Below are 22,820 nucleotides of genomic sequence, written 5' to 3'. Positions count from 1 at the left end.
TCCATGTCCCCATCTACCCAGCTCATCGTAGAATTCTTCGTTTCTGTATAGAGGGGACCCATTATCAATATTGGGCTATGCCATTCGGCCTGTCATCAGCCCCTCGGATGTTTACCAAATTGCTTGACGTCATATCAGCTGGCCTCCGCTCTCAGTCCATCCGCTTGATGGCGTACTTGGATGACATTGTCATTCTCTCCAAGTCCCCCGCGAGAACGAGAGAAGATTTGGCCCTCACTATGCAAACGTTGGAGTCCCATGGCTTCACTGTCAACCTAAAAAAGAGTCCTCTGGTCCCCACGATCAGACTGTTACATCTAGGCTCTATCATCGACACAGTCTCCGGAACGGTATCACTGTCGCCGGAGAGACAGGCCAACATTCATCAACTGATTCACAAATTGCAAAATCAACGACATGCTTCCCTCGCCTTTCTGTCAAAACTTTTGGGGACATTGGTGTCAGCAATAGGTATCGTACCTTGGGCCCGACACCATATACGAGCCTTACAATGGCTTCTACTTCCGGCCCAGAGGGCAAGAGTCAGTCATACCAAGCAGCGGATTCATCTGTCTCAATGACTCAAGACATCCCTATGCTGGTGGGGTCGCCAGCATTACAGCAAGGGACACCCATTCACATCCATGATCGGGTGGTCCTCACAACGGATGCCAGCCTTTCCGGCTGGGGAGCACACATCGGAGCTCACATGACGCAGGGACTTTGGTCCACACAGGATTTGTCACCTGTCAACATCAATTTCTTGGAACTCGGGGCGGTATTCCTCGCCCTTCAGTCCTTTTCGCTGGTTCACAACCGACATGTCCTAGTCCTAACAGACAATGTAGCAACCAGGGCCCACCTGAACCACCAGGGGAGCACGAAGTCTCATCAGTTCAAGAAGGAGACCACAGCCTTATTTCAATGGGCCGAAACCAACCTAGCGTCGTTAACAGCAGAACATATTGCCAGAACAAGCAACGTTCGAGCAGATTGGCTCAGCAGAGCAACCTTAGACCCCCTTGGAATGGTGACTGGATCCAGAACTCTTCAAGAGGATCGTTCGTCGGTTCGGGGAACCGAAGGTGGATCTCTTTGCTTCTCACCTCAACACCCAGCTTCCGAGGTTTTACACTCAGTTTCCAACTCCAGGCACAGAAAAAGTCAGTGCCCTGCTATCGCCCTGGCTGCAAGGCCTACTATATGCTTTACCTCCAACGAGCCTCATCCCCAGGGTTGTGGACAAAATTCTCTTGGAACAGGCGGAAGTGTTAATGGTGGCTCCCCATTCGCCACGTCGCCCATGGTTTTCGGATCTGGTAGCCCTATCGATTTCTCCCCCATGGAGGATTCCGGATCGGGAAGTTGCCCTCAACCAGGGTGTCATGACTCACTCAGACCCTCAATGGCTCCAACTGACTGTCTGGCATTTGAGAGGGACAGACTAAGGAATCACCAAATACCTGCAGACATTATTGATACCATGCAAGCAGCCGGTCGCCCGTGTACAGCCAGAATATACCAAGCAACATGAGCAGCCTTATGTGAGTTCTGTACTAAACAACAGGTCAATCCCACAGAAGCGTCAGTAATCTCTGTTCTTCAATTTCTACAGGCAGGGATTGAGCGGGGTCTGGCTCCTAATACCTTAAGGAGACAAGTGGCAGCTCTTGCGAGTCCCGGATACCCGCTCCTTATCTCATCATCCATGGATAAAGGATTTTCTGAAGGGAGCTTCCAATATACACTCCCCACCGGTTCATAGATTCCCGACATGGGACCTCTCCTTGGTCCTAAAGGCCTAACGAGGCCTCCGTTTGAACCCCTAAGAACAGTTCCACTGAGAATTCTTTCCATTACAACAACCTTCCTCATAGCTATAACATTGGCTCGGCGAGTATCGGAACTCTCAGCACTTTCTATCCGCCCAGACCTTTGCATCTTCTACCCGGATAGAGTGGTCTTCAGATTAGACCTGTCATTTGTGCCAAAAATCAAACTGCCTTCCATAGGAAACAAGAACTGATATTACCAGACTTTTGCACTCATGGCAACCATCCCTCCCAACTCTCATGGCATAAAATAGACGTCAGATGTGCCTTAAAAATTAATGTTAGAAGGACAGACTCCTTCAGGAAGTCAGAATCCTTATTTGTCGCCTTTGCACAACAAAAGTTGGGACTTGGAGTGTCATCTCAAACCATTAGTAGATGGCTCCGAGACTGTATTTATGACGCCTATAAGGCAAACTCTTGTAATCCACCAAAAGGGTGACGGCTCACTCAGCCCGGAGGGCAGCCACGTCAACAGCATGGACAACGCAAGCCTCCATTGAGGACATTTGTCGGGCGGCGACCTGGGCGGCTCCGTCCACCTTTATTCATCATTATAAGTTGGACTCCTTTGCATCAGCAGAGGCATCATTTGGTAGACGGGTACTACAACGGGTGTGTGACACTCCAGCGACCCTGGAACAACCTTGTCCCACCCAGAAGAATTGAACTTTGGTATATCCCATGTTGGACTCTCCTTCCAAGTGCAATGGAGAATAACCGTTGTACACACCTGAACGGTCTTCTCGATGCACTGGAAGGAGAGTCCAAACCCGCCCGGCTTAAATTTGTTCCCAGTTCAGGGACGCCGGAGTGGGTTGTTATAAAGTTATAGTTATTGCTTGTAGAAATAAAGTTCTAGTTATTATTACACTATCTTCGTTTTTAAAATTGAGCTCATGGGGGCTAAAGAGGGCGGTGCCTAAATAATTATTTAAATTAATAACTCAGTCTCTGCCAATAAGATTGCAGAATAACCCATGTTGGAGTCTCCTTCCAGTGCAGCGAGAAGACCGTTCAGGTATGTACAACGGTTCTTCTAGATTGTTCTGGTCACACCACAAGGATAGTTGTTCAACTTCCCGTCTGTATGCAGTAGTTTAACAGATGGATTGTTTGAGATGCAGTCATTAGTGTATAGAGAGAAGAGAAGTGGTGAGAGTACACAGCCTTGGGGGGCACCTGTGCTAATTGTACATGTATCTGATGTGATTTTTCCTAGCTTCACCTGCTGCTTCCTGTCTGTTAGGAAGCTTGTGATCCACTTACAAGTGTGTTCACGTACCGCTAGCTGATTTAGTTTGGTTAAGAGAATGTCCGGTACGATGGTATTGAATGCTGAACTGAAGTTCACAAAGAGGACCCTAGCGTAGGTCTTTGGAGATTCAAGATGTTTAAGGATGTAGTGTAGAGCCATATTAACAGCATCATCTGTTGATCTATTTGCTCGGTATGCAAATTGCAGGGGGTCTAACAGTGAATCCGTGATGGTTTTCAAGTGGAACATCACTAGCCTTTCAAAGGTTTTCATAACTACAGATGTTAGAGCAACTGGTCTGTAGTCATTCAGTTCCTTGATGGAGGACTTCACTTGATGAAGGCTCCACTCATGAGTACCTGTGTCTTCCTACCTATAGTCGTAGGTGTTGAAATCCTGGCTTTCTCGCAGCAAGATCCAATAGAGATGCAGCACTTAAGTCCTCCACCACCACCCGCCCGGTTTCCCGCAAGCCCCCTGCACCTTTGCTGCTTCGATTGGACCTGATTCTCAAAGTGGCTCTGGGAAGCACAGAGGTCAGGACTTGGTTTGTGAAGCAGGCACTGCAGAGGTGTTGTAAGACAAGGTGGCTCACTACTCTGCCTGCCCCTTTTCCAGACAATCCAGACTGAGGCTGGTCAGCTTCTGTTCCTGGCCCAGGAGGTGGATCTGGCCAGGAGGAAGGAAAAGGTGAATCTGCAGAGAAGGAAGGGAGGGTGCATGGTTCTGCTATGTGCATCGAGGAACCGGGGAGGAAAGCATTTTCATGAAGCCGTGCCCTCAGCATGTCCCATTTTTGGAATCAGGGAGAAAAGCATTTTCGGGTGGCAGCACCAGTTGGAACTGCCCACCACCTGAAACACGTTGCTCTGTTTTGGTCTTTTCATGCTGTGTTATTAGAATTAGGGAGGAATGCATTTTGGGCAGCACCACCACAATCCCTTCCCCTTTTCCAAAAATGGAACATGCAGCTAGTGCTGCCTTGCAAATGCTTTCCTTCCCAATTCCAAAAATGGGGCATGTGGCTGCTAATGCCACCCAAAAATGCTTTCTTTCCTGATTCCAAAAATGGGGCATGCGGTGAGCACTGCCGTCTGAAAATGCTTTATTTCCCCGATCCCCGATGCACATTGCAAAGCCATACAACCTCTTCCTCCTTCTCTGCAAATTCATCTTCTCTTTCCTCCTGGCCAGATCCATCTCCTGAGCCAGGAGCAGAAGTTGATCACCCTCTGCCTAAAGAAGGGGCAGGTAGAGTGGTGATGCTGGTAGACAGAGGCATTTTTTTTTTGTTTTCCTTCCCAAATATTAAAGTGCGTCATATATTCTGAAAAATACTTTAGGTATAAGCCTAAATTTATACAAACAATTGAATACATATACAGTCTGTTTCCAACAATTAGTAATTTAAGATATATGTTTAAGATGCTATATTTAAAATTGCTGGATATCAATTTATAGTTCATACCTAAATTATCATCTATTTACATTGTTATTTGTTGATCATGTTTTACACTTTTACATTATTCAAGTATTTTCCTACATTTTCATTGTGATAAAAATCTAAAGGATCAGATGTCATTTTATAAGTATTGTATGGAGAAATAATAAAATAAATTATTTTAATCCACTTTGTTACCCAACATAATCTATAAGAAATATTTTAGACTTTTTTTACCATGGTGCTTGAGCTAAAAAAAAGTCTTAATTTCTTACATTCTGATATCTTCATAGATATGAACAGGAAGACATTGAATTGAAACATAATTCCACATTAAAGCAGCTAATGAGAGAATTCAATACCCAACTGGCACAAAAGAATCTGGAATTAGAAATGACTGTAAAAGAAATTATCAGTAAGTTACAGTGATATACTTTGTACATCTCAAATGCTACAAATATCAAATATGTTTTTTTCTGAGAATTTTGGGTAGCATTTTTAATATGATGCTCTGCAGGTGTTATGGATGCAAATAGCATCACCCATCACCAGTTTATTCCTTGTATGACAACTGAGGAAGAAAAAGGGGGGAGGGAATAGAATTCAAAGAATTTAAGTATCTAAAAGACCAGGAAAAATACAGAAGGTGAGATAAGAATATGTCTATGGTGCAGAGAAGGAAAGTTGGTAGGACTTTAATTGAAACTGGGAGAAGCAGGAAGGAAAAATGTGTGGGAGGTGTAAATTGTTAATTGAGAGCAATTCCATGGCAAACAAGAATCAGATTTCAAAATTGTTGCAGCTATCGGGAATCTAGATAATGAAGAGGAGTGGAGAAGTAGTTAGAAATGCCTAGTTCAAATGGCATTGCTTCAGTATGAGAAGACTGCCACCACCTGTCCTGGTATTTATTTATTTATTTATTCATTCATTCATTCATTCATTCATTCATTCATTCAATTTTTATGCCACCCTTCTCCTTAGACTCAGGGCGGCTTACAACATGTTAGCAATAGCACTTTTTAACAGAGCCAGCATATTGTCCCCACAATCTGGGTCCTCATTTTACCCACCTCGGAAGGATGGAAGGCTGAGTCAACCTTAAGTTGGTGATGAGATTTGAATTGCTGACCTTCAGATCTACAGTCAGCTTCAGTGGCCTGCAGTGCAGCACTCTACCTGCTGCACTACCCCGGTATGATACAAACAAAGAAGAGAGGTGTTGACCCTGAAGCACAGTGCACAGTGGACCAAAACCAGCAAATGCTCAACAAATCAACAGACTGTAGAAACTTTTGCATCTCATTTTGAAATCAAAGACCTAGATTAAGGGGGAAGAATGGAGAGGCACACACAGCATGATGCCTGAGGTCCAGTGTGAGGTTTCCACAGTCGGTGTTGATTTAGGAGCAATGTCATCTGCTTGTGTTGGTCCACTGTGCTTCATTAAATCCAAGATTAACGTAGCCATCTACCAGAAGATTTTGGATCTCTTCATGCTTCCTACCACAGATGAGCTTTATGGGGATGCTGACTTCAATTTTCCAGCAGGACTTGGCATCTGCCCACACTGACAAAAGCACCAAAATCTGGTTCAATGACCTTAGAATTACTGTGCTTGATTGGCCATCAAACTCTCCTGACCTGAACCCCATAGAGAATCTATGAAACATTGCTAAGAGAAAGATGAGATACCTGAGACTGAAAAATGCAGAAGAGCTGAAGGCCACTATTGAAGCATCCTGATCTTCCATAACACCTCAGCAGTGTCACAGGTTGACAGCTTCCATGCCAAGCCGCATTGAAACAACAATTGCTACAAAAGGGTTTCAAACCAAGTACAGTGATACCTCATCTTATGAACCCCTCTTCATACGAACTTTTCGTGATACGAACCCGGTGTTTTAAGATTTTTTTGCCTCTTCTTCCGAACTATTTTCACTTTATGAACCTGAGCCACCGCCGCCGCTGGGATGCCCCGAACCGCTGGGATTTCCCTGGGAATCCATGCCTCCGGACTTCCGTTGCCAGCCAAAGCACCCATTCTTGCATTGCTGGGATTTCCCTGAGGCTCCTCTCACTGGGATTCCCTTCATTTTTGCCAGCGCTGCTTTGAATCCCAGCGACAAACTCCCCCCTTCCAAACTGCATGGGGGAAATGAGCACTGTGGGGTGGACAAAAACGGGAGGCAGGGACTCATGGAGCTCAAGAGAGGAGAAAGGTGTGGGGGAAATGATCAGATTGGGGGGGACAAAAATGAGAGGCAGGGACTCATGGAGCTCAAGAAAGGAGAAAGTTGTGGGGGAGATGAGCAGAATGGGGGGGACAAAAATGAGAGGCAGGGACTCAGGGAGCTCAAAAAAGGAGAAAGGTGTGGGGGAGATGAGCAGAGTGGGGGGGGCAAAAATGGGAGGCCAGAACTCATGGAGCTCAAGAGAGGAGAAATGTGTGGGGGAGATGAGCAGAGGGTGGGGGGACAAAAACGAGAGGCCAAGATTCACGGAGCTCAAGAGAGGGGGAATGAGTGGGGGGGATGATCAGAGTGGGGGGGACAAAAACAGGCAGGGAGTCACGGAGCTCAAGAGAGGAGAAAGTTGTGGGGGAGATGAGCAGAGTGGGGGGGACAAATACGGGAGGCAGGGACTCACAAAGCTCAAGAGAGGCTCTTTTTGCCTTGCTTTGTTGGGACTGCCCCCTCTTGTCACCTCTCGCTGTCCCTTCCCCCACTCTGTTCGCCTCAGCTTTGTCTGCCTGCCGCTTTAAAAAAATAGCCTTAATGTTTTGGACTTTCCTAATGGGCTTGCACACATTATTTGCTTTTACATTGATTCTTATGGGAAACATTGTTTCATCTTACAAACTTTTCTTCTTACGAACCTCATCACAGAACGAATTAAGTTCATAAGATGAGGTACCACTGTACTGAGTACATATACCGTATATACTTGAGTATAAGTCGAGTTTTTCAGCACCAAAAATGTGCTGAAAAGTCTGAACTCGACATATACTCAAGTCACTGATGGCGCTCAGGCGCTGCAATGGCCCAAGTGCTGGCAGCAGGGTTAGGCTGGAGCCACCAGGGCATGGAAGTATTCTGCCTATGGAAATTACTAGCAGCAGTCACTTCTGGGATTACCGGTCTTGGCTCTCCTTTTTCCCCCTGCTACTGCTGCATCTGCACTCCTCACTTTTTCCCTGTTTCCTCTTCCCTCTCTCCTGCCTAGCTCCCCTCCAGCCTCACGCAGCCACCTCCTGAGGCCAGGAAGGAGGAGAGAGGAAAAACAAGGAGCACGCAGACAGCGGCAGCAGCAGCAGCAGGGGAAAAAAGGAGAGGCCAGCTGCACTGTGCTGCATCAAAGCGATATATTTCCCCCTCGCTCCGCCTGCAGCTCAGATGGAAAGGCTTTGGCACGATGCAGCTCTCTTTTTTTGTTAGGCTCCCCCACCCCATCTACAGGGGCCAGGGTGGGAGTGAAGGCAGGGGGGTGCGTGTGACCATGAAGACCCTCCCCACCAGCTCCGGTAATTTTCTTTTGGAAGGATTCCTTGCTGCAAGAATATTACCGGACCTGGCGGATGATGGGGGCTCCAAGCAGGCAGCGATCACAAAGGAAGGCGATTTTGTCTGTGGAGGCACCTCCCCCACCCACTCTGGGATTCCTTGCTGCAATCCCAGCTGGAGCGGGAGGTAGGGGAGTCCTCTGAAACGGCTGGAGCAAGGGGCGGATGGGAACGCATGGTTCTCACCAGCCACCCATCTGCCAGGACTTCATTTCTGCTTGCCCCACGCCAAGGTTCCTGCCAGGTGAAAAATCTTTTGCCAGATAAACTATGGATCCCACAAGAAATTTTAGAGAATACTCAAAATGATTCTTCATTTGCTTTGTAACCTTAAATAAAAACCAAGGAAGGGAGGGAGGGAGGGAAGGAAGGAAGGAAAGGAAGGAAGGGTTTTCTTCCTCAGGTGGACTGCCTCAGCCCGAGGCAAACAGCAGCTGCGAAGGTGACTGGGGCAGATGCGAAGGCAGAGAGCTAGGTAGAAGAAACAGCCAAACTCCCGGAGCCGAGGAGGGAGAAAAAAAATGGGAGCCCAACTCGTGACGCCGCCTTTTTCGCTCTCTTGCGCCTGGTTTATGCACGCGCTGGACAGGCAGGACTCCCCTCCTTCTCGCCGCTGCTTAAGTGAGCTAATGCCCCCCCTTTGCTGCTAACTAATAACAGTCCCTTGTTCTGGCTCTGTGAGCCCAATCTTGGGTACTGGTGGTGAGTGTAACTCTGGCCCTGGGCTCAGGTTGCTGCTGCTGAATGCCAGGTCGGTGGTAAATAAAGCTCTCCTCATCCGGGATTTGATCCTGGATGAGGAGGCCGACCTGGCATGTATTACTGAAACCTGGCTGGGCCCGGAGGGAGGTGTTCCTCTCTCTGAAATTTGCCCAGCCGGGTTTCAGATATGGCATCAACCTCGACCCCAGGGAAGGGGGGGAGGAGTGGCTATTGTAGCCAGGGAGAGCCTTTGCCTGCGTAGACTCATTGCTCCGGAAATTGCGGGTTGCGAGTCTCTCTTGATGAGGTTGGACTTAGGGGTTCAGGTGGGCTTATTTCTCACGTACCTGCCTCCCAGCTGCGTGTCAAAAGCCCTGCCTGTGCTACTCGAGGAGGTAGCCGGGTTGGCGGTGGAGTTCCCCGGACTCATCGTCCTGGGGGACTTCAACCTGCCGTCACTCGGCGAAACCTCTGGGTTGGCACAGGAGTTCATGGCCACCATGACAGCCGTGGACCTGACTCAAGTAGTACAGGGTCTGACTCACGAGGGAGGGCACGCACCTGACATGGTATTCCTTTCCGAGCAATTGAGTAATGGTCTGAGACTAAGGGGCTTAGAAGTATTGCCTTTGTCATGGTCAGACCATTTTCTACTACGGCTTGACTTCCTGGCTGCAATCCTTCCCCGCAGGGAGGCGGAACCAATGAAGATGTTCCGCCCCAGACGCCTGATGGACCCAGAGGGCTTTCAGACGGCGCTTGGGGTTATTCCAGAGGCACTCGTCCACAGTTCGGCGGAGTCTCTCGCGGAGGCCTGGAACACGGCTGCAGCGGGGGCTCTTGACCGGATTGCGCCTTTGCGACCTCTCCGAGGCGTTAGACCCCGTAGAGCCCCATGGTTCAACGAGGAGCTCCGGGAGTTGAAGCGCCAAAAGAGACGTCTAGAGAAGCGATGGAGGAAGAGTAGGTCTGAATCCGATCGAACACTTGTAAGAGCTTTTATTAAGACTTACAAAGTGGCGCTCAAGGCGGCAAGATGCGCATACCATGCCGCCTTGATTGCATCAGCGGAATCCCGCCCGGCCGCTCTGTTTAGGGTGACCCGCTCCCTTCTTAATCAGGGGGGAGTTGGGGAGCCCTTGCAGAGTAGTGCCGAGGATTGTAACACGTTTTTCGCTGATAAAGTCGCTCGGATTCGGGCCAACCTCGACTCCAATTGTACAACAGAGTCGACTGACAACGAGTCAGTCGAGGTGACTGGGGCACGTACTTGTCCACCTGTCTGGGAAGAGTTTGATCTGGTGACACCTGATGAAGTGGACAAGGCCATTGGAGCTGTGAGTTCCGCCACCTGTTTACTGGATCCGTGTCCCTCCTGGTTGGTTTCGGCCAGCAGGGAGGTGACACGGAGCTGGGCCCAGGAGATTACCAACGCTTCCTTGGGGAGGGGAGTTTTTCCATCACTCTATAAAGAAGCGCTTGTGCGCCCCCTCCTCAAGAGGCCCTCCCTGGACCCAGCTGTCCTTAATAACTATCGTCCAGTCTCCAACCTTCCCTTTATGGGGAAGGTTGTTGAGAAGGTGGTGGCACTCCAGCTCCAGCGGTCCTTGGAAGAAGCCGATTATCTAGGTCCCCGGCAGTCGGGTTTCAGGCCCGGTTACAGCACGGAAACCGCTTTGGTCGCGTTGATGGATGATCTCTGGCGGGCCCGGGACAGGGGTTTATCCTCTGTCCTGGTGCTCCTTGACCTCTCAGCGGCTTTCGATACCATCGACCATGGTATCCTTCTGCACCGGCTGGAGGGGCTGGGGGTGGGAGGCACTGTTCTGCAGTGGTTCTCCTCCTACCTCTCTGGCCGGTCGCAGTCGGTGTTAGTGGGGGGTCAGAGGTCGACTCCTAGGTCTCTCCCTTGTGGGGTGCCTCAGGGGTCGGTCCTCTCCCCCCTGCTATTTAACATCTACATGAAACCGCTGGGCGAGATCATCCAAGGACATGGGGTGAGGTATCATCAATATGCGGATGATACCCAGCTTTACATCTCCATCCCATGCCCAGTCAACGAAGCGGTGGAAGTGATGTGCCGGTGCCTGGAGGCTGTTGGGGCCTGGATGGGTGTCAACAGACTCAGGCTCAACCCGGATAAGACGGAGTGGCTGTGGGTTTTGCCTCCCAAGGACAACTCCATCTGTCCGTCCATTACCCTGGGGGGGGAATCATTGACCCCCTCAGAGAGGGTCCACAACTTGGGCGTCCTCCTCGATCCACAGCTCACATTGGAACAACATCTTTCAGTTGTGGCGAGGGGGGCGTTTGCCCAGGTTCGCCTGGTGCACCAGTTGCGGCCCTATCTGGACCGGGACTCATTGCTCACAGTCACTCATGCCCTCATCACCTCGAGGTTCGACTACTGTAATGCTCTCTACATGGGGCTACCTTTGAAAAGTGTTCGGAAACTTCAGATCGTGCAAAATGCAGCTGCGAGAGCAGTCATGGGCCTACCTAGGTATGCCCATGTTTCACCAGCACTCCACAGTCTGCATTGGCTGCCGATCAATTTCCGGTCACAATTCAAAGTGTTGGTTATGACCTTTAAAGCCCTTCATGGCATCGGACCAGAATATCTCCGAGACCGCCTCCTGCCGCACGAATCCCAGCGACCGATTAGGTCCCACAGAGTTGGCCTTCTCCGGATCCCGTCAACTAAACAATGTCGGTTGGCGGGCCCCAGGGGAAGAGCCTTCTCTGTGGCGGCACCGGCCCTCTGGAACCAACTCCCCCCGGAGATTAGAACTGCCCCTACTCTTCCTGCCTTCCGTAAACTCCTTAAAACCCACCTTTGCCGTCAGGCATGGGGGAACTGAAACATCTCCCCCTGGGCACGTTTAATTTATGCATGGTATGTCTGTGTGTGTGTCTGTTAGCATATGGGGTTTTTTAAATATTTAAATATTTTAAATTGTCTGATTGCTTATGATTTGTTACTACATGTTGTGAGCCGCCCCGAGTCTTCGGAGAGGGGCGGCATACAAATCTAAGTAATAAATAAATAATAAAATAACTTCCACCAGCAGAGGGGGCGGGAGGGAGAGCGTGGGGAGGGAGGGAGAGTGGTGGTGTATGACTCACATTCGCTGGTCCCGAGTGAACAGGAGGGGAAAGAGACAGGAACCCCCCCTCCTTCCCTTCCCCCCTCTGTGACCTCAGCTCCCCCACAAAATTAAAATGGGGGGAGGAAAGAGAGGCAATGGAATGATAAGCACCAAGGGAAGAGGAGGAAGGGAGGGAGAGAGAAAGATAGAAAGAGAGAGAGAAGGAAATAAAAGAAGAAATGGAAGGAAAGAAAGAAAAGAGGGAAAGAGAGAAAAGAACGAAGGAAAAGGAAGGAAAGAAAGGAAGGAAGGAAGACAGAAATAAAAAGAAGGATGGTAGGAAGGCAGGCAGGCAGACAAAAAAAGTAAGGGGGGAGGGAAGAAGGAAGGAAGGAAAGAGACAGAAAGAAAGAAAGAGAAAGAAAGAAAGACCTATAACCACAATTGAGCCCCAAATTTTGGTTGTTAAGCAAAAGCTTAACAGCTTGTTGTGAGAATCACCATATTTTACCTAATCCGTGACATTTCCTAGCTCTAACCGTGATGTGTAAGTTAGGGAAGTACCGGTACATCTGAAGGCATGTGTAATGTTCTAGTTATGGTTAAATGTGTGGCAGAAAGTGGACTCTGGGTTTGTTTTTCCTATCACAGTAAGTGAGGTTTGAATGTACAGTGATCCCTCGATTTTCGCGGTCTCGATTTTCGCGAAACGCTATACCACGGTTTTTCAAAAAATAATAATTAAAAAATACTCCACGGTTTTTTTTCTATACCACGGTTTTTCCCACCCAATGACATCATACGTCATCACCAAGAGTCACTTCTCTCTCTCTTTCTCTTTCTTTCCTGTCATTCTCTGCTTCAATCATTTTCTCATTTCTCTTTTTTCTCCCTTTTTCTATCATTTTTTTTCCTCTCTCTACCTTCCACTCTCCCCCCTCTTGCTCTCTCTCTCTTTCTCCCTCTCCCGCTCTGTGAGAACGCCTGCCCCCACCTCTCCTGCAGCCCCCTCGCTGATAGCTGGGACGAAAGTGCTCCCCCTCCCTTTCTCTTCCTTTTTCTCTATCCTTTCTACCTCTTACTCTTTCTTTCTCTCCCTCCTTCATTCAATTTTCTCTCTCTCCCTCCCTTTCTCTCTCTTTCCTTTCTCTCCCTCCCTCCCTGTGCCTGCCCTGCGCCACCCAACAGGGACGTACAGCCCCCGATCGTCGGTTCGTGGGCCCCCCCCCACAGAGGGAGATCGGGCTGCGAGGGCAGTGGATCTGCGTCCCCAGCCACCGGAGGGAGATCGGGCTGGCAGGGGCGGTGAATCCACCTCCCCAGTCGGGCGGAGGGAGATCGGGCTGGCGAGGGCGTTGGATCCGCGTCCCCAGCCACTGGAGGGAGATCGGGCTGGTGGGGGCGGCGAATCCACCTCCCCAGCTGGGCAGAGGGAAATCGTGTGGGCGGGCGGGCGGGCGGGGGGCAGCCAAAAATGGTGTTTTTACTTCCGCGCCGCTACATCGCGGAAAATCGATTTTCGCGGGAGGTCTTGGAACGTAACCCCCGCGAAAATCGAGGGATCACTGTATATAATTTTACAAGAGCTCTCTCTCTCTCTCTCTCTCTGTCTTTCTCTCTCTCTCTCTCTCTCTCTCTCTCTATATATATATATATATATATATATATATATATGTCACATGTTTTTTGTTGAATTTGAAAATTAAGGGAGACTAGGATAGATCTATTTCAGCCTTATTTTGGCCTCATCAGCTAGCCATACCCTCACTGAGACTTGAACCTGCAACCTTTGCCTTGTAAGGCAGAGAATTAACCTCTAGGCTACAGTATTCAATCCCTTCAGCTCTGCACCAGGGAAGGGTTACTTATTTTTGTGTCGAATCACAAATACAGTTTATATAGTAGATAATGTACAGTATATTATTGTGTGCCTGTGTGTAATATGTATGTACACATATGGCATATATACTGTACATAGATTTAAATAGTGTATTTTGGATGTTCAGTAATAGTAAATAGAGAAGGAAATTGTATCTCTTTGAGGCGAGAGGCCAGGTACCCTAACCCTAACCCAAACCAGTGGGAGCAGCGGGGGATTGTACTTGCAATTTTTTTTGCCTATACCTGCCTTGGGGAGACATATACCTGTTTACCCTCTTTTAAACATACAGAGCTAGTTTACTGGTTTTCTTTGAAATAAATATTCTGAAATGTTTAATCTACTGATGCCTCATTTGGTGTAATTTTATTGGTTTCCATTTTTATAAGTTACCAGTAGCCACTGCATTTTCCACCCTCGACTTATACTCGAGTCAATAAATTTTCCCAGTTTATGTGGCAAAAGTGGGTGCCTCGGCTTATAACCGGGTGGACTTATACTCGAGTATATATGGTACTTATACTTTTCAGCAGTCCAATATTGTTCTATGAAGAACCTTTGTTTTATTAATGACATTTAATATTTAATTTTCTGAGATGGAGGATTTGCGGTTTTCATAAACTCTACCCCGTAATCATCACAATTATGACAAATCATGTCTTGAACTATCTTGCCTTACATTTAATAAATCTCTCATATATTATGTTTCACCTTTTAAGTTGCATTACTGAAATAAATGAACTTTTCTACGATATTCTAATTTTTCGAGTTTTACCCGTATGTGGCAATTTGCTCAACAGTAGTAACTATGAGAGAGATCTTGGAGTCCTAGTGGACAACCATTTTAATATGATCTAGCAGTATGCAACAGCTCCCAAAAAATCTAACACAGTTTTAGGCTGAATTAACAGAGGAATAGAGTCAAGATCAGGCAAAGTGTTAATGCCACTTTATAATGCTTGGTGAGGCCACCCTTGGAATACTGTATTCAATTTTGGTCGCTGTGATATAAAAAGGATGTTGAGACTGTAGAACGAGGGCAGAGAAGAGCAAGAAAAATGATTAGGGGAATGGAGGCTAAAACATATGAAGAACGGCTGCAGGAACTAAGTATGTCTAATTTAATGAAAATAAGAATTACAGGTGACATGATAGCAATGTTCCAATATCTCAGGGACTAACAGAAAGAAGGAGTAAAGCTATTCTTCAAAGCACCCGAGGGTAGAACAAGAAGCAATGAGTGGAAACTAAACAAGGAGAGAAGTAACTTAGAGAAATTTCCTGACAGAACAATTAATCATTGGAACAGCTTGCCTCCAGAAGTTGTGAATACTCCAACACTGGACGTTTTTAAGAAGATGTTGGATAATCATTTTTCGGAAGTAAGGTAGGGTTTCCTGCGTAAGCAGGGGATTGGACTAGAAGACCTCCAAGGTCCCTTCCAATTTGTTGTTGTTGTTGTTATAATTTTTTTCAATAATTCATACCTTGGTCATCTCTTATATTGACTATTACAAAATAGTTGGGGCTTGATAATATTCTATATTGATATACTGTGGCTTAACGGCGATCACCGACCTGGAGAGACGGTGGTTTAATAGAGGAATTCCTTGTGCACCTGAGGGAGGTCGGCGGACCCACCGGGAAGCAGGGAAACCCTTTTTGCCAGTGCACGAAGAACCGATCTGCAGATCGACCTGAAGCTGTGACGCTCCGACTCCATTAAGGAAGCTGTGAGAAGACGGGCGGTAAAAGCCTTTGGAGTGAAATAAGTGAAGGATTTCTGTTTGATCGATCCGTTGCTTGTGGATAATAGCAGATGAAAGACCCCCTGTTGTGTGATTTGCATTGTTAAAGAAGAGTACCAAAGCCCCTGAGAAAAGCGGCGATTGCGATTTTTAAAAACTGGCTGAGGACAGCAGAGAACAAACAAGATTAGGCAGTTTGAGTGGATGTGTGAGTGAAAACTATATACCAACAATGTGTGATATATAACAGTTGGGGAGAGAAAGTTTTTGGATGTTTTGATGGTAAGAGGAAGTTTTGGACAGATTTAAGTGGATTAGAACAAATCGAGTTGGTGACAAGCTACAAAATCAGAGGTCTTTATATACTTATTTCTTTTACCTTTTCTTTCACCTGCTCCCCTTTAAATCCCTTTAATCCCTTTTCTCTACCTCACTTTTGACTGTGTATTGACTGCATTGTTGCTCCAGTTGTTAAAAAACAAAAAACTACGAACTTTGAACTTTGATTTCCTATTAAAACTACAACACTGTTCCCTTACTGATAGAGACTGTCAGAGACTGAACTGTGACTCAGCACTATTGCATAAGCCCAAGGAGAAAGGAAAAGGAAAAGGAAGAAAACATTTTCTCGATACTACCTGCTTCTTACTGTTTTTCTTCCCACTCCTGAATAATCCTGTCCCTTGCTACTCTCTCTTTCAATCATTTTTTGAATACATATGTGATTTGCTGCAACATTGAGAATAACCTTTTAATTGATTTTTGATAATATTCTATACTGATATACTGTCATTACTATTAGAGATTTGTTGAACCTATGAATTAATTGAATTACTGAGCTAGATTTGCTTACTGATTTATATCTAAACTAATAATTTATTTATTGACCTACATACATATATGCTCATGTGTTGATTTATCTATTAATACAAATACTAATACTCATATTTAGAACCTTGAAGACATTAATAATAATAATAATAATGAGATATTGATATAGAATTGTATATTGACAATTTTGACTCCTAAGATTTGGACTGTAGAGTTTATTATAAGTTATCTTACTAAGATTAATATAAATCAACAACATTGACCCTTTTCAGTACAAGCTAAAACTAATATCTCCGTATCTTTTACTATATTCTATTTTATTTTCTTATATTCATAATACAAAACGTCTAGCTAGTTACTTTTACCTTTCATCACTTTAATCATTTTAATGCAATTACTTTGAACTACGACAGATATCCAAATTTGAAATCCCCATAGTTAATTGGATTAACTGGAAAGTATTTGTAAAATATTCAAAATGTCATCTATGCAAATACAATTACTAAAGCTTGGTGGAAGGCAACACCTCAACCCTCAACCCCAGCCATCCAGCATAACTCAGAAAACCCTTCTACTGACAAAACATCAGTTGTACAATCAGACCAAGTTGCACCTATCACCTTAGCTTCCTTACAAGAGATAATGATTAAAATGCAGCAATCAATGGATCGGAACTATAAATTAATGATGGGAAACATGGGTGTGATGAAGGAAGATATTAAGGAAGATATTAAGAAAATTGACGACCGTGTTGGGCATCTTGATGAGAAAATAGAAATGATGCATGGAACCCTCCTTACCTAACAATGAAATAAGATTATTTTCCATTAATATTAACGGCCTCAACTCTCCTATTAAAAGGAAAAAACATTTCATAAAATCCAACAACAAAATGCAGATATAGTATGTCTCCAAGAGACGCATGTAAGAAAATAAGACCAATTAATTTTGAACCATCCCAGGCTTGGAGAAATCTTCTCATCCCTTGCTCAAGCTAAGAAGAGAGGAGTAGTACTATACATTAAACCCAAATTCACCCCCAAATTAATCTATACAGATGACAATGGACAGATATTAATAGTACAAATCACATCAGGACCAAAGAAAATACACATAATCAGAATTTATGCTCCCACAATAAATCAATCTATTTGGTCAAAAAATTATGGAACTAAACCTGACAAATATAATAATAGTTGGCGACTTCAATGCAATATTAGATAGGAAAAAGGATCATAAAAGACCTAACCAAATGAAACCTTCAAACAACTTGCAACTGAATTAGCTCTAAAAGACATATGGCGTTACTTCAATTCAAACAATAGACAATATACTTTCTTCTCCTTTTCCCATAAGTCATGGTCCCACATTGATATGGCCTGGGCTGATTTAGAATTTATCAATGAAGTAGCAGACATACAAATACTTTTGAATTCCTGGGCAGACTATAACCCCATATTGTTGAAATGGAGAGATTCAACCAATAATTATGCAAGGCGATGGACTATGAACCAAACAATACTTACAGAATAAAATTTTCAAAAAACTTTAAAACAAGAGATGTGTGAATTTCTCCAAATTAACAATGATGGTAATACTTCTATATGTAACTTATGGGACACAATGAAAGCATATGTGCGAGGAATTTATATTGCATACCAAAGTAAAAAGAAAATACAGAAACAAAACAGCCTATGTAGACTAAAAATAAAACTTCAGAACCTTGAAAAATCCTTACAAACCAAACCAAACAACACTAACATTTTAGGAGAACTGAATATTACAAAGCATTACATAAACTTACAAACCCAAGAAGAACTTTCACACAAACTAAGGATTGCCAAACAAAAGCATTTCGAATTTGCAAACAAACCCAGGCGATGGTTAGCCTCAAAACTCGCTCATCAAAAAGCAGAGAAAACCATAGAGGCAATATATGATCACACAGGTGTCTTAAAAACAACAATTAGTGATAAAAAACAAATAATTAAATCCTTCTTTGAAGAATTGTATAAAAAAGATGATGTAAATGAACAATCAACAAAGAAACTATTCGAGAGTTTAGAAAATACAAAAAAAATAAAATAAGGAAGATTAGGATATGCTAAATGACAAAATAACATCAATAGAATTAACTAATGCAATTATTAAACAAAAAAACAATAAAACCCCGGGCACAGATGGTATACCCGCTGAATTCTACAAACAATTTCAAGAAATGCTGGAGCCTATAATGTTACCTCTCTTTACTGAAATTTTTGAAGGTTCAAAACTCCCTCTTGGAATGAGGCCTATATAACATTAATACCTAAAGACACTCAAAATGGAGCCTACATCCAAAATTATCGCCCAATATCCCTTTTTAATTCAGACTACAAAATCTTTGCATCAATCATAGCTGAAAGATTTTTAAAAATACTTACTGTTAGAATACTGTACATACAGACCAAAATGGCTTCCTTCCAGCAAGAAATATATCAACAAATGCAAGGATTATTTTGGATTCCTTAGAATATTATAATAAAAACATAGACAAACCAGTAGCATTCATATTCATAGACTTACAGAAAGCATTTGATAGTTTATACTGGCAATTCTTCACAACCCAAATGGCATCAATGCAACTTGGTATTAAATTTACAAAACTCATTAAAACTATTTATTCAATACAAACAGCCAAGATACTGATAAACAATGATATGACAGAAGCAATAAACATTTAAAAAAGAGTGAGGCAGGGCTGCCCCTTAGCCCCCCTGATTTTTATTTTTGCACTAGAAGTTCTACTTAATAAAATAAAGCACAACAAAGAAATCCTAGGACTAGAAATTAAAAGTGAACACTTTAAACTTCAAGCATTTGCTGATGACATGGTGTTCATTGTAGAAGACCCCTTAGAATCTGCACCTATTCTGATTAATGAAATAAATAAATTTGGAGATTGCCGGACTAAAAATCAACAGAGAAAAACCTAAGATGATAACAAAAAATATGACACAACAGCAGATATCGAAACTAGAAGAATCTATTAAAATCAAAACTGCCAAAAAAGTTAAATACCTAGGATTATGGATTACCGCTAACTGTAGCACTATTAAGAAAGACAACTATGACAAATTAATTAACAAAATGGACAAAAATTTCTCTAGATGGTCAAAGCTCCCACTTTCTATAATGGGGAAAATTGCCGTAATTAAAAGTAATATACTTCTTAGATTTCTATACCTTTTTCAAACTGCACCCATTAAATTAAACAGGACCTTCACAAAAAAATTTGCAAATTTATATGGACAAAAAAAGAGGCCAGAATAAAACTCAAAAACCTACAAGACCATAGATCAAGAGGTGGATTCGGGTTACCAAACATGGAATTATATTACCATGCCTCAATTGCAAATTTACTGAAAAAAATGGATAACCTTAAAAAATTCTAGAATATTAACACTTGAAGGCTACGACCTTCAATCCGGGTGGCACGCCTTTTTGATGGCAGACATAGATAAAATACCAACATATTTTAGGTCACATTACATACGAAAAACTTTAATTAACACCCGGCACTTCATTAAAAAAAAAACATTATCTCTGTATCCTGAAATGGATATCCCCAACAGAAACAATTACATATCCGAAATGCATTAACCCTTGACAAAATCATAACATATGATCAACTGTTAAATGAAAATAATGATCTAATCCCTAAACAAAAACTTGTGGAAAAAGATATTAAAGTGGATTGGCTACACTACCTACAAATTAAATCAAAATATAATGAAGATAAGAACAAATTCAGCTTTCAAAAAAATAATCTCCTTGATAAGATCATTTTTGGCTCACAAAAAAAAAACAAATATCAAACATATATAATCTCCTCCTTTAACATGATATGGTAGAAGAAATAGTTAAAGGACCCATGATAGCTTGGTCACAAAATTTTGGATATACAATTAACTTAAATGAATGGGGGGAAATTTGGACCGTCAACTACAAACTAATGATGGCAACTTCATATAAGGAAAATCATTACAAAATGTTTTACAGATGACACCTGCCACCGGCTAGACTTGCAAAAATGTATCCAAATTTATCACCTCTATGTTGGAAGTGCCGGGAAAAACCAGGCACATATTACCACATCTGGTGGACATGTGAAACCACCCAAAAATATTGGCATAAAATTAAAACTATACTAGATCAGATCATCTCCCAGACCATCCAACTAAAACCCGAACTATTTTTATTAGGAATCATAAGACAAAATATTAATAAAGAAAACATATATTATAATTCACATTATTACAGCTGCGAGGATTTTTTATGCACAATACTGGAAACAGGAAAAAAACCCTACTGTTTTATCTCTTTTGATTAAAATAATGGAATGTGCAGAAATGTCCAAGTTAACAATGGAACTGCAAAATAGGGATGAGACAGATTTCTACAAGGCCTGGGACAAATGCTACCATTGGTTAAAAAAAAGAAATTACTTAAAAATTATTGATTAAGAAAAATATCCAACAAAAACAAGGTGTAAAACCAGCAATCTGCGACATGAATCATAATATCATATTAAAACGACAAACTGTAAACATTGATCGACACAAATTTTGAACTACAAAGAAACTGAATGAACAAACCCTTAAACCACTGATACGTGTTGGCACTAGCAACTACATCAAACACATATGGATAAAACTTTAGGGAAATCTACACCACCTATATGTTTAAACCACAGGCCGCAAAGCATTGAAGCCCCAGCTCTAACGCTGGCCCTCTACACTCTTCTTACTACTCTTTTTTGCTCTAATTTTCTATCCTTCCTCCTCTCGTATCTCTTCCCCTTCTTCCCCAACCCCTCTCCCCTTCTTTTCTCCTTCCCCACTTACGTGTACTATATAAGTAAATTATAATTGCTAGAATGTACATTATATATATTCCCTTTACTTTTCTGTACCCTGTTTTTAATGTATATATTCAATAAACATATTAAACAAAAAAAAAGACTTAGCTCTGTCAACTGGCATTGGAGTCTAAAAGTATCATGCAACAGTGATTAGTACAGGAGTTTGATACTCAATGTCATTGAGGTCCGCATCAGGGTTGTGTTTGACAGCGAAGAGGGGTGTATGTGGCCAGGGTGAGCATGACCAGCTTCACATCACTCACATTGGGTGCTTTGTGGCCCAAGTACTTTGCCACAGAAAACAGTCTCCCAAGCTCTGGTTTTGGCTGGGAAGGCCCCTGCAATCCTCTGCTAGCGAAAATGGAACTGAAGAGGGCCACTTTTTCATTGGTAGAGGCATAATGGGCCAGTCCTTCACTATTCTCCATCCTGATTGGAGCCAGCATTCAGGGTGGGTTGTCCTCGTCCAGTCAGATAGAGGACCAAGTCTGTCTATTTTTTTTTGCTTGCCAGGATCCTCCCTGCTATAATCCAAATTTGACTCGGTTCTTCAGTAGGATGAACGTTGGCAAACTGACTTCCATCCTGAAGGCTGATTTTCCTATTAGGCCCCTTTTTTTCCTCCAAATTATTCCACATTTGTCCTAGAATTGCAGGAGTTTTCTTTTTATTCCACCTCCTTGCAGTCATGGTAATTTGTTCCAGCTTCCTTAGTTTTGCTAACTACAGAGGTTCTCCAGCAGGTGGCTCTTGCTCCTCTTTATTTTCCCATCTGAGCACACTGGAGAAAGCTGCTTGAGGAAAATAAAAAACAGAAAAGAGAAGCTTCGGCTCCATGCCATCATCGGTTTGCACTATACCACCAAATCCCCGCTCCTCTCCATTCCCCGGCAACATCAGGAGCCCAGGAGTGGGCAAAGGTGAGGCAAACAGCCTCCAGACGTCAGCACCAAAGCTTTTATTCTTCCCAAGGCTTACACCCACCAACACCCCAGCCTCCCGCTGAGCACTTAAGCCTTCAGCCTGGAGTTAGTTCACACAGTGAACTCTCAGCCTCAGCACTGCTGCTTTTCCAACGGCAACGCTATTGAGGGAACGCTGGGCCCGATTCCCTCTGAGCTTGTTCGGAAGGGCCCAGCCTACTATTGGACATCCCAAACAGTGAATGCAGGCCCTTGAGCTTGCTCGGGCAGGGCATGATTACAAGGTCTTAGGGACTATAAGGCATGGGGTGGCCATTTTGTTTTGTGATTGGGAGAACGCCTTTTTGGGAAGGCTATTCTCATCTCATGACTGACAAGGCTCCTTCTAGTGACAGACCTGATGGGTAAGTGTCACAAAAAATCTGATATGACAGCCACAGATGATGACCAGTCCTCCTCCTCAGGGCATCCTTCTACCAGGTTCCGCAGCTCTAAGTGAGCAGAAAACAGGAGGGACCATGCATTGCAGAAGATCTATAACAGATCAGTAAAGGGTAGATCAGGGGATACTGATGCTGCTCAGATTCCAGTCCTGCCAATGTCTTTACTGAGGCAGGGGAGGATCACTTGGCTTTTGATGCCCCAAATCTGT

At 44.0% G+C, this 22,820-nt stretch overlaps 1 protein-coding gene across 7 annotated transcripts in view; it reads left to right on the top strand.

Moving 5' to 3' along the window:
* Positions 1-22,820, top strand: part of LOC139152918 (golgin subfamily A member 4-like) — a 253,930-nt gene that overhangs the window by 109,413 nt on the left and 121,697 nt on the right. For all 7 annotated transcript variants that reach the window (XR_011556733.1, XR_011556732.1, XR_011556731.1 and 4 more), the window contains one exon: positions 4,825-4,946. Coding sequence is in view for 4 of the 7 variants with exons in the window: in XM_070726337.1 (XP_070582438.1) it covers positions 4,825-4,946 (122 nt within the window). In the remaining 3 variants the exon portion in view is untranslated. The remainder of the gene's footprint in view (positions 1-4,824; positions 4,947-22,820) is intronic.

This window comes from Erythrolamprus reginae, chromosome Z, assembly GCF_031021105.1.
Source record: "Erythrolamprus reginae isolate rEryReg1 chromosome Z, rEryReg1.hap1, whole genome shotgun sequence".
In the NCBI taxonomy this organism is placed as follows: Eukaryota; Metazoa; Chordata; class Lepidosauria; order Squamata; family Dipsadidae; genus Erythrolamprus; species Erythrolamprus reginae.
The sequence above is the reverse complement of the archived record's forward strand: the minus strand, read 5'-3'. Positions and strand labels throughout refer to the sequence as shown.